The 12321-nt window shown below is 41.3% G+C and overlaps 1 protein-coding gene across 3 annotated transcripts in view; it reads right to left on the bottom strand.

Moving 5' to 3' along the window:
- Nucleotides 1–10966, bottom strand: part of kdm3b (lysine (K)-specific demethylase 3B) — a 40619-nt gene extending 29653 nt beyond the window's left edge. For all 3 annotated transcript variants that reach the window (XM_080773594.1, XM_080773596.1, XM_080773595.1), the window contains exon 1: nucleotides 10450–10966. In XM_080773594.1, coding sequence (XP_080629720.1) covers nucleotides 10450–10677 — 228 coding nt within the window. In that variant the 5' untranslated portion in view covers nucleotides 10678–10966. The remainder of the gene's footprint in view (nucleotides 1–10449) is intronic.
- Between the last annotated feature and the right edge of the window lie 1355 nt (nucleotides 10967–12321).

Below are 12321 nucleotides of genomic sequence, written 5' to 3'. Positions count from 1 at the left end.
TTTTAGTATGATGATGATGATGATGATGATGATGATGATGATGATGATGTTTAACACCAAAAGGGGTTCCCTTCCCGCTCAGAATGGGTTATTGCATCCTGCCTGGCCGTTACTTTGAGTCAAGGTATACTGTGCAGTGTGCTTACATGAGCACAGTTTGTGACAAAAACGTTCATTTTATTTTACCTGCACTGTGTTAAATAAATAAATGTATAAATTAACTGTCCCAGAGTCTGCTCTAGTGTTCCTTCTACCCCATACCAGTCCTGCTCCCGAGATGCATCGGACCAGCCTAGAAATGAGTCTGGCTTTACCAGACTGTTGTTGCCTCTCGCAGTTTTCAAATGCTTCCATCATACAGTCTGGAACAACGGAAGTTCTATCATATCATACAGTCTGGAACAACGGAAGTTCCATCATGAGTAAAATATAAAATCGGAAGTGGAGCCTCCTCCTCACTTCCATTACGTCTTTAATTTATCCAAATAGAAATAGAAAACATCTAAGCATATATAGCTTGCTGGGGGGGGGGGGGGGGGTGTAGTTCCAGACTGTATATTCTCTATTCATACACCGATGGCGGCGAAAACCATGCAAGGCACCAACCAGCACATCAGGAGCAATTAGGGGTTCAGTCTTGCTCAAGGAAGGACACTTCGACACCAACTCTATGGAGCCCGGGTTCGAACTGGCAACCTTGCGGTTACCATCCAGCCACTCTACCCCCTGAGCCTATTAAGGCCTGACTCACATCTTTACAACAGATTGATGTATAGCTGATGCATGAGACTTATTGACTGATGCAAGCTCGCAATTCCTTTCCAATGGGAGTCACATGGTTTGACAAAACATTTTTGTTGTATGAGGGGGAGGGGGGGGCAGTCGAAACACAGCAGAAAGCCGTACAACAAATGTTACTTCCATTGGAAATTGGGGCAAGATGTAAACAAACCCTTTGTATACATCTAGCATGCATCAATGTTGTATGCTAGATCGAAAGGTGTGAGTGACGCCTAAGAAAGCACAAAATGCCCCAAATAAGTTCTTATTCTTTTCCCCTAGAATCTTTCAAGCACGGCATTAGGCCGGGGGGTGGCGTGGTGTGGGTGCTGCCACACCCAACATCCACTCTGGAACTCCTCTCCCCTTCCTTATACACCCATGGCCCCCGTCAGGCAGGTTTTCTCCATCCTTAGGGCTGTACAGTTTTGCTCACATTTGCCATTAAAGACTGCCTGGGGCGAAAATAAGCATTTATCAACTCGTGTGATATGTGCATAGTAGATAAGATGTGACTTGGAAGACAGGTTTGAACAGCCCCTCTGGATTGTTCTAATAAAATGAGTTAATAATTATTTATTATAAATAAAAATTACTTTGATGCTCATAGGAAGTATTAAATTGTTTTTATTTATTAGCACATGCATTCCATAGGGCTGGACCACACCCCATTGACTGACAAGACTATTTCTAGTATTTCAAGTATAACGTTTTAAAGCATACAATCGAGATGTGAAAATGAATGAAGAGTGTGCGTGGCGGTGCGCTATCCCTCAGCCCAGCCCAAAGTGTTTTGCTCTGAGAATTTGGCCGCATGTCAAACCTTTTGTATGAACCCTATCCGACCTACAGTATTATCTTTCACTGTCCAGTCTACACTAGAAGTAAGAGCTCTGGTCAGATAACAAAAGGAACATAGTTGCACCATTTTGCATTTTAGGAGGAGAACTATAATTACACTTACACGGTTTGTGTTCATATCAGCAAGCATTCAGCAGCACTACCATAAAAATGTATGGGGAAATTAGCATTAAAGAAAAGTATATTTTCATTATTTTGTCATTTTTAACAATTACTTTTAGGGCATAACTAATAAGAATGGAAACCCTATTGTTTTTTTACAGCCGTTTCTGTATACTGCTCATCTCTGCTGTTGGGAAGAAACCACTTAACTCCAAAAAAAAAAATCAGGAAATTTAAAATAGAAAATCTTTAGGAAATTGAGAAAACAAAGCAATACAGCCTCATCAAAGTTGGTGTTGTGACTTTATATATTGTCAATTACTTGCATGAGAGGGGGAGAGGTGGTGGAGATAGTTGCTTTAGCAGACAGTTTGACAGTCCAATGGAGTTAAGAGGTTTTGTCCAAAGCGTTTTTTTACTACTTTCCATTGGTTAAATATTTTCGAAAAAACATACAGACGTAAAGGGTATTTAATATAGCACCGATTTATGCAAGAATTTCTAAAACCTCAAATTGAGTTAGGAGGTTTCCTTCCGACAGCAACGATAATATGCAACCCATTTCATCAGCCGTTTCAAATGCAGCTCATCTGGTTTAACAATGTTTACTGAGAGGTTCGTTTTGTTTCAAATACATCCTGGTATGACTGACTACAAACTAGGGCTGCCGTAATTGTCCAAAAATTGGATTCGGATATTCGTTTTAAAAACCCACGTGGATTCGAGCAATTCGAGCCATTCGGATTTCGGATTTCAATTCGAGCCAATCGGATTTTTTAATATCGAGCCAATCGGATTTTTTAATAATTATATTTACACCAATACAACCTTAGACATAACATTTAAGATCGCATTGCTGGCGCAACTCTCTCTCTCCGCGCATTGGTGTTGCTGAAAACTGAGATGGAACGGAACGCATACATTCTCCCTTCTCCAGTAACATTTTTTTCTTAAATGAGCAATCCTACCACACAGCCTTATCAAAACGAGGCACGGAGGCAGTGTTAATTCTGCTGCATTATTATTATCTGTGGACTGTGGGTCTGCTGCCGACGTTATGAAACTTTTTAGCTGGCTAGCGCCTATGCTCCGCTGTTATGCTCAAATTAGTGACCCTAAAGAATTCTGAGGCAACATGGCTGGAGACGAGGCAGCCAATCAGAACTGCGCTGCGCTGCGCTGTATAGTCTGTGTTTAGGAAATGTGCGAGGCAGCTGATTTATTCTTCAATGTATGCCGTTGTCGGCGTGTCGCATGGCAAATATAACTAATCTACAAGCTCACAAGTCACAACGCTTACCCATGGCACGGAAAACTAATAATAATAATAAATAAAAAAATATTTTTTATTATTATTTTTAATTCGAACCTTAATTTTATATATTCGGTTATTAATTAAAAAAATTGATTCGAATCTATATTCGGATATAGAATATTCGTTGGCAGCACTACTACAAACAAACCAAGTTTGTAAAAGTATTAACTACAGTGGATTCGGAAAATAAAGATCTGGCTGCAACTATTGCACAGAATTAATCTCTGTATAAAAAATAAACATATCTTGTCTACCCAACATGCTAACGTACCTCATAGCTACATTTGTGTTGCATTAAGTGTTGTTTCTTTGCTTTAGGTGGGGATGAAGGGTGCATGTGTTTGGTCTGACTTACTAACGGTCCTGAGTCTGACACCTTAACCAAAACCTAACCTCACGGGAACTTAGGAAGTTACTTAAAACTAAGTTTTAATTAACCATCCACGGGTTAGTTGTAACCTGCCAGGCATGCTGGGAGCCACAACTTAGTTTTAAGCTGCCACGGATTAGTTTTAACCCATTTTGACCCGAGATCAGATTCTAGAAATGTCTTCTACATCCCGACAGTTTTCTGAAAAAGCTATGTTTCTATGTCAGTGGTTCTTCGATTTTTTAAGCATAACATAATGCCAACACCAAAAGGTGTTCCCACCCAGAATGGGTTAAACGGCCATGCATGACAGGAGCCATGGGTTCGTTTTAACCAGCCATGGGATCGTTTTAACCCGCCCACGGGTTAGTAGTAAGTAGTAACCGGCCACACATTTCGGGAGTGACGGTGTTGTCGGACTATAATGCCTGTCTGAATGTTAGCATGTCTAACAAATGAGGGTATATTTTCTTACTATGAACAAAACTGTGCCCTGTGCTGGCAGGACACATGGTGGACATCTCATCTGACTCAGCAGAGGACAAGGATCTGACTGACTGAATAACAGACTATTGAGCCATTTTCATGGCTCAACAGTGAGTGATCCATCTGGCTACTTCCCTGTAGGAGCTGCCTGTCAATCATTAAAGACCTCTCACTGACTCAGACTGTGACCAAATGACCAAACTTGTCACAAAAAGGAAACAGTTTCCAACCGATTTGTGCTGTACATGCTCATCAAGGGTGCACACTTGTTGGCTTGTGCATGGACAAACAGAAACATCAAAACTACAAACTTTATTTATTCAAGAAAACCATAAAGGAATCAACAAACATCTTTCGCTCACTGGAGCTCTGCTGTGGAGCCTAAAACAATCAAAATGGGGTTCAGGTTCACCTGCAACCATCGATTTGGCCCAAAACAATTCATTGTGTCAACAAGGGACATGGGACACTGGACACTCAAAGCAAAGTTTTACGAATGAAAAGGAAATCATCTATGACTTTAAATTAAATGTACATGTATTTCTGGTGCCGGTTTATTTTAAGTGACATTGTATATCACCCTGTTATTTGGTCTGTCTTAGTGGGAGGGGCCATGGGGGTATATAAGGGCTGAACACCTTTGCAAAGTTATCAGTCTGCTGCCGGTCTACACAGAGGAGGTGATGAGGAGCCGTCACCGTCTCCAAGGAGATATGACATCTGGTCTCCTTTGTTTTAGCTATAATAAACTATGCTATAATCTGCCAACTGCGTGCTTTGCCATCATTTGAATGGCTCGGGTTGTGCTAAGAGGTTGCACACTACCCTCGCCCAAGGCACTGTGACACTGACCCACTACTATCAGTTTTCATAGAGTTGAATGGTTGGCTAATTGTCTTCTTGCGTTTGTATGCTTAAACTGGGAGGGGTGCCCTTTACTACAAAATACTTGTGTTGACGTTAGAACTTAGAAATGCCACTTATGCCAGTATTATTGTGACGATATTACCATGCTTTAGAATTGTATGTATCGAAAAATGTAATATTGAATATCGATTTTCAAGGTATTTATTAAAAACTCACAATATATGCCACATATTCGATACCACAGGAAAAATGTGCCAATACTGAGGGCATAAAACTTTATATTTACTTTATATTAACCCCTTTAAGACCGGGAATATGGCGTTATACCTTTAAAACCATCTGTGAGGGGAAAAAAGCATCTCTATAATTTTAGAGATATCCATGCATAATATGGCAACAGGATTTTAGTTTTATTCTTTGAACAAAGGATTGTTTTTGGAGAAAATAACTGCCTCGGGTCTAATATGGGTTAAATCAATGTGTTTTTGTTACAGAAAGATCCATCTCAGCTTTTCTCTGGCACTATTAAGAAGTACAGGGACGATAGTGTGCGTACACACATCCGTAGCCCAGGTGCAAGACAAGATAAGCAGTATCACCAAAGCACACTGGTAATGCTGAAGAGGCACTGCTGTATTTTTATTTTTAGTGTGTCGTCAACGTTTCGAAATATCACATTTACGGTAACTAAATTACCTAACTAACTAATCTTTGAATTAGGTAAAGTTAAAGGACAACTTTAGTTTTTTTTCAACCAAGGTTCAAGTTTTAAGCTATTAGAGAAAGTCAATTTTAACATTTGCTGCCCTTTTGTTTTAGCGATTTTTGCTATTTTTGACAGGGGGTCCGGGGGCATTCGAACATGGGGATAAATACGTCTTTATTAACAAAATATTATGGCGATTTCTTTTTTTATTATTTACTATAGTCCTACTAGACCAGAAGAAATTACATCTGGCCACAAAAGATCACAGGATCTACTGAATGTGAAGGTAGCCTACTGGGGCGAAGCCACACTGTGTGTCATAGGCTCAATGTCAGTTTGACACATTCAGTAGATCCTGTGATCTTTTGTGGTCAAATATCATTTCTTGGAGTCTAGTAGGACTATAGTAAAAAAAAAGAATCGCTATAAAACTTTGCAAAAAAACACTATTTAGCCCCATGTTCAAATGCCTCCGCCCCCCTGTCAAAAACAGCTAAAATCCCTAAAACGAAAGAAAGCAGCAACTGAAAAATAATTGACACTCATCTTTTACTTTCTCTAATAACCTAAAACATGAACCTTGGTTGAAAAAAAACTTTAATAAGAGACGAGAGCATGGTATCGATCGTGTAAATTGTGTGGGAAATGATTGAGTATCGAAATTGATTCAAATATTTCAGTATCGATACCATAGTCTATATTTGGTATATAGACTATGGTATAGTGAGTCATTATACCCTGGTATGATTTTTAAGGAAGCCTTTGGATTCTTCTCAGTCCTGCTTGCACAACAGCAACTAAAGTGGTTATGAAATACAGACAAAAGTGAATTACAATTCCAAGGCTTAGAGAGGCTAGTTTAAGGTCCGTACACATTTGCGAATTAGCGATGCGACGTGAATACACGACCCCTGAAAATGCAAATTATTTGGCCGGCAAAATGCGACACGTATATGTGATTATATTCCCCGGTTAGATTCCGCGGACGGGCAGGAAAAATCTGGGTGGGGAAGTGTTTGGTCATCACTCACCCAACAACGCTGAAGTGCCCTTGAGCAAGGCACTGTACCCCCAACTGCTCCCCCTGGAGCTGCTTAGTGGCCAACAGTATAAGACTGTGGCTGTACTGGTCAGCTCCCAGGTTTTAATGTGTGTGTCTGTCTGTGTGTTTCTATGTGCAGGGCGTTGCTGAAAATGAGCACCTGTGCTAAAAAAAAAAAAAAAAGTGTGCCCCCACGACCTCACACAGCTGCAGGGCCGGGCCGGCTGCTGCTCTGTTCACAACTGCTGTGGCAGTAGGTCAGTTTATAGACAAAAACGCAGTCTGGGCTGCATTTTGATTGGTCAGAAGTGTAGCATTAGCCAGCGAAAGTCTTCAAAATTCGACACCAGAGCGAAATGATGAGCGAAAACAGTTGCATTTTTGCAAATTCGCCACTGATGTGGAAGCTTGCATTGACTTTGCGTTCTCTCTTCTTTTTTTCAGCTAATTATTCGCTCCAACAAATTGCATCGCTAATTTGCCAGTGTAAGGACCTTTTATACTATCAAGTCTTCCAATATTTTAACTTCTCAGGTAAAAGTACCACTAATTACTTGGGCATTCTCATTGAATGCCAATTATCTTTTTAAGTCCAATTTAACTAATCTACTCTGAGTAGTCTCTAAGTTTAAGTAAAGGCGACCCATTTAAATGGCCACCCGTGGTTCCCGGGACCCAGTCTGACCCACTACAATTGAAAACCTAACAGGCTTCTAGTTAAGAAATAAATCCTGCTTCTGACTTAATTAGAGATGGGAAATGCCTTGTGTCTGCAACCTGTTTGTCGCTGCTAGTGCTAGATTGTTGTGGTGACATACCGCTGACCCTAATGAGCTAAATCGAATTGGCAATATCTGTATGCAAGCATGCAATAGGGTGTATGCAGTATGCACATGCATAAATTGAGTGGCAAGTGACCATGTGAGTTTAATCAGATAGGACTTTTATGTTGTTGATGTATGGTCTGACAAGGCCAGAAAGTAGTTTTTTGCCACTCAGTAGGCGTATGGTATGATGATGTCACACCGACTCACACACATACCCTCTATAGTCTATACCCATTGGTTGCGTTTTATCTACTAAACTTTCCTTGGCAAGGGCCCTAGTTGTGTACGTTATCTCCTTAGAAGCCACAGCCATTATAGGCCAGTGAGACCACCATTTGGCAAATTGATGTATTCATTTATTTTTCTAATAAAGTTAGAGGGTAAAGGGTCTTTGAGTACTACACTCACTATTCACTAATCACTATATATAAAAAATATATTATTATTAGCCTATCATGCCTTAATGTTGCATTAGACCACAGACGCTCCTCCATAATCTATCAGATAGTGGCGTTCCAGCATCCTCGTGTTGTTGTTTTTTACCTAAACGGTGAGCTATTGTTCAGTACTAGCATAGTTGATATATAAAAGCTTAAATAATATATTATACCATGCTTGAATAGCTCATTTGGTCCTATTGGTATTAAACTGTCCTTTTCTCTTCAACACGTGAGACCAATACTTTATCACTATTTTTGAAGAGAGACACCGACCAATGTATGGAGTGCATCCCTCTTGTTGTACACAGCCAACACAGCTTTCCCAGTGCATTTGATGTATGATGTTAAATGGTACATTAAACAAGTACACCTAAACTGCTTAATGTTACCCGATTCTATGTTATAATAACCAGCTTGGTTATTGACTGGTGACAGGACAAGAGAGTAAATGACAGGCTGCTCGGCCAAAATATTTTTCCAATGCAATGAAGATAAAAGGCTAAAAGATGCAGAAAGGGACACAATTGGACTGAGAAAATGACCTATAAAAGGATGTATGTAATTAGCGAATGCAAAGTCCTTAAGCCAAGCAGTTGCCTCCTGATCTACTGTATGGAGGGTGACTAATGCTCCTTTCAGAGTCTTTGGAAGAGGACAAACTTCAATGATGTGCTCCATTGTTTGCTCGTCTCCACAGACCCAGAGTCAGTGAGCTTGGGCTACTGCCCCATGTGTGAACTTGAAGGCTATTGGGGATTGGTAGTGCAATATCCACGCAACAACAAATCAACATCATTAACTAAATTGCTGAAAATTCTAAATGTGGCACCTGGAGCCAAACTACTGTGGCTTTAACCCATTTTGGGGCGGGAACCCCTTTTGGTGTTAAAGAAAAATAGCAGATCTACAAGCTCATAGTGCGCCACCGAGTGGCGCGCTATGAGCTTGTAGGTCTGCTTGTAGGACTGCTATAGAACGACTGACATAGAAACATAGCTTTTTCAGAAAACTGTCAGGATGTAGAAGACATTTTTAGAATCTCAGGTCAAAATGGGTTTTAAACAGACAACATCAAAGTGCTTGACTTAAAGCTCACTAAAAATCACTAAAAAATTACTGGACAGCCAACTAGTGCTGCACAATGCTTGCTCAAATTTTGAAATGAGATCTCATAGGTGTCTGAATCTAGACCATGATCTTTGTTCGATTAATTGTGCAGCACTAAGACTAGAACCACTTAACTTTACACCTACAAGAACTTCCACTCCAGGAATTCATTTTGAAGATAATGGGATCTGGAATTGGGTCACCATGACCTTCAGCATCCCCCCCAATTTGACAAATATTCAGAAGTAATAAATTGTGATTAGCACACTGCATTTCTGATTACTAGACAGGTAATGTACAACAGTATGTTGTCCATTGTATGCATGGATGCACAGGGATGGTCTTTGGTCTTTTGACCATCCCTGTTTAAGTGGAAGTTCCCCCCCCCAAAAAATGGCTAGTCATATGTCCAAAGCCAGGTCCAAGAAATGCATTTCACATGGGTTTAAATGGTGAAAAACCAAAATAAACAAGTTCTGTCTCTTTTCATTCTGCAGAATGTTATTTTATTTACACAAGCAAGGCTATATTAAGTTGTGCGTCTTATTTTGTGTTTAAAATGCTTATTTGTTTATACATATACACACAGCAGTCTTTGGGAGACTAGTTCCATTCATTTGAGTGTGTTCATAGTTTATAATGATAAAAATCAGCAAATCAAACAATCTGCAGGTTGTAGTCAAAACAAATGTCATCTTTTCATCTTATCAACGACATGCATGCATGCTTTCTTCATAAGTAGAACGAGTTGATTCATTTGCAGCCCTCGGTTGAACTTGCAACAACAAGGCCTTGGACTAAACAAACCATCACCTCCTAAATGCTAACCGCTAGCCTTTCCTTCTCCGTCTGTCTCCAATGGGTTTGTTTACGGCAACAACACAGCAAAACTACCTCGACAATAACTCATCCGGTTAAACTAAGCACAAATGCAGCCATGTTTTTATCTTTTGCCCCGTGGTAGTGACATTACTGCAGCGATACTGCGACTAGACTACACATCCATCCATCCATCCGACGTTAATGACGTTGTTAGTAATAACGAGCTAACAAAGCAGAGCAGCAGGGCCAGAATGAAATCCCCGGCCTGCAGTTGTTCCGTCTCATTTATTAAGACTTCATCGACTTAAAAAAAAACGAGAAAGAAAACGAGCACAAAGAAACGACGTGAAAACAACAAGTAGTCGATACAAAATAACGTCCTTATTTAACCGAGCCACGCGTTCGTCGTCCACTCTTTACTTTAACCTGAAACGGTCGACGTTAAAATGGACAGAGAGAGAGATGTTACCAAAATAATCTGGCCTGAGTGGGGAAGGGAAACATGAGCTAGTAGTGGCCAATGCGTATATCATCAGAATTACAAAGCAGTCTTTTGGGAGGCTAGTTCCATTCATTTGAGTTGTTTGTTCATAGTTTATAATGGTAAAAAAAGATTTATATATTTGCAAATCAAAAAAATCTGCAGGTCATGCAGTCAAAACAAACGTACTCTGTACATTGGCAGGATTATCGCTGCTCCCAATAATGTAAACACATCACTGACCGTGAGACCCGAGGCTGTTGTTGTCGTCTCTCCGCCTCCGGGAGCCTCCGGGCGGGCCAGGCCGATGACACTGACCGCCCTCACCGTGCCGCGGAGCCAGTCGTCGGCGCTGCGGACCGCCGGAGTGCTGCTGGGCTCGGCGGCCGCGGTGGAACCGCCGCTGGCCGCCGCGTCGTCGAGGAGCAACAGAAGCCTCTTCCCTATGAGCTCCAGAGAGGAGTCCCCCATGTTTCTATCTACCCTGTGGCTAGCACCGTTAGCCTAGTTAGCTTCGAGTAGTAATAGTAGCAGCCACCATGTAAAAAAAATAAAGCGAGAAAGAGCAACACGAAAAGTCAGTCACGTTATCTGGCTTAATGGCTTTCTGCCTCGCCGCAAAACGTCCGTCTAAATTCACGCGAGGGGTTTTCGTGCACGCCCCGGGGATTGCTCGGTGGGTTTTAGAGGTGTTATTGTTGTCCTCCTCTCTGCTCCTCCGTGCTAACAGCGCTACCATCCCGCTCTGTCCGCCATTGAGTCCTGCAACAATCAAACGCACTCCTCGTAGACACCACTGCAGAGGAGCTATGCAAGGGGAAACAGCGCCCCCGAGTGACAGTACCGTCGTACTACTAGTGTCCATAGGAATTTAAGATCAGATCAGGTTTACTATGAAAAGCTGTCAGTCAGTCTGTCACGCAGCACGTCTCGAGAGTCGTGACACGCTCCATATATGGCCAGTACAAAATTAATTCCATAATCCATATGCTGATCTGACTTCATCTGACCTCATCAAACCCTGTGTAGGCTACACTCAAGACACTGCCCCCCTACTGCCACCCTTAGATCTCCATATATGGAGCTGACCTGTTCTGACATTCCATGTTGACCTGACCTCATCAAACCCTGTACACTCAAGACACGCTCGGACGCTCCATGTATGGGCAGACCTCATCAAACTCTGTGTACACTCAGGACACTGCCACAGCTGCCACCCTTAGATCTCCATACGCGACCTCACCCTCAGGGCGTCTTACTGGTCTCTAAACATCCCACAAACAGGTGGAAACATATGAGAGTTTTGAATTGAATTGCTATTGGTATAGCAACAACTCAATGACTGCCAAGGACTTATTTAACTTATTTTTTATTAAGTAGCCTACCGTGTACATTAGGATATCTCTGATGATCTTAAAGACATCCACAGACAATGTTGCGTTGCAAACTATACCCAGGCAAACATATTAATGTTAAAGTGCTCTTCAGATGTCAAGGTCTCACTTTTTAAAGCTTTCTGTGTACACGTATGCACGCTTCTGAAAGTATTAAACGTTAGTAAAATAGATGATTTTTCTCACTTATTATTGTAAGGTAATTATAATTTTACATCATATTCTCGTGGTGGTCAAAATGACCCATCCAGGCCATAGAGACAGAGTGATCCAGGCAGGCAGCTCTGATTGAAGGTCTGGAGAACGCTTGCGAGCAAGCTTCCACTAGGTGGTGCAAGAGCACCAGAAACCTTCACTCTTATCAAGACCCATGCTCAACCACAATGTCCTACAACTGACTAACTAACTACAATATAATTGTGCCATACATTGAAAATATAAGGTGAAATTGGTAATATGCCATAATAAACCTAATGGCCTTCTACCTCTGAGCTATGAGCTATTTTGTCTTCCATGTCTGTGTATAACTTTATTTTAGAGTGTTAATGTTTTTACGCGGTAATGAAGTGTTAATTGCTGTCGACTGATAAAAATTAGACAGCAGTGGCTCAAGGGGTAGAGTAGCCGAAAGAAGAGCCAGGTGGGAACTGTGAGGTTCCCATATTGATCCCGGGCTCCTCCAGAGTTAGTGTCGAAGTGTCCTTGAGCAAGACTCTGAAGT

This window comes from Protomyctophum bolini (assembly GCF_963924005.1).
Source record: "Protomyctophum bolini genome assembly, chromosome: 10".
NCBI lineage: Eukaryota > Metazoa > Chordata > Actinopteri > Myctophiformes > Myctophidae > Protomyctophum > Protomyctophum bolini.
This window is presented reverse-complemented; position numbering and strand designations above follow the sequence as displayed.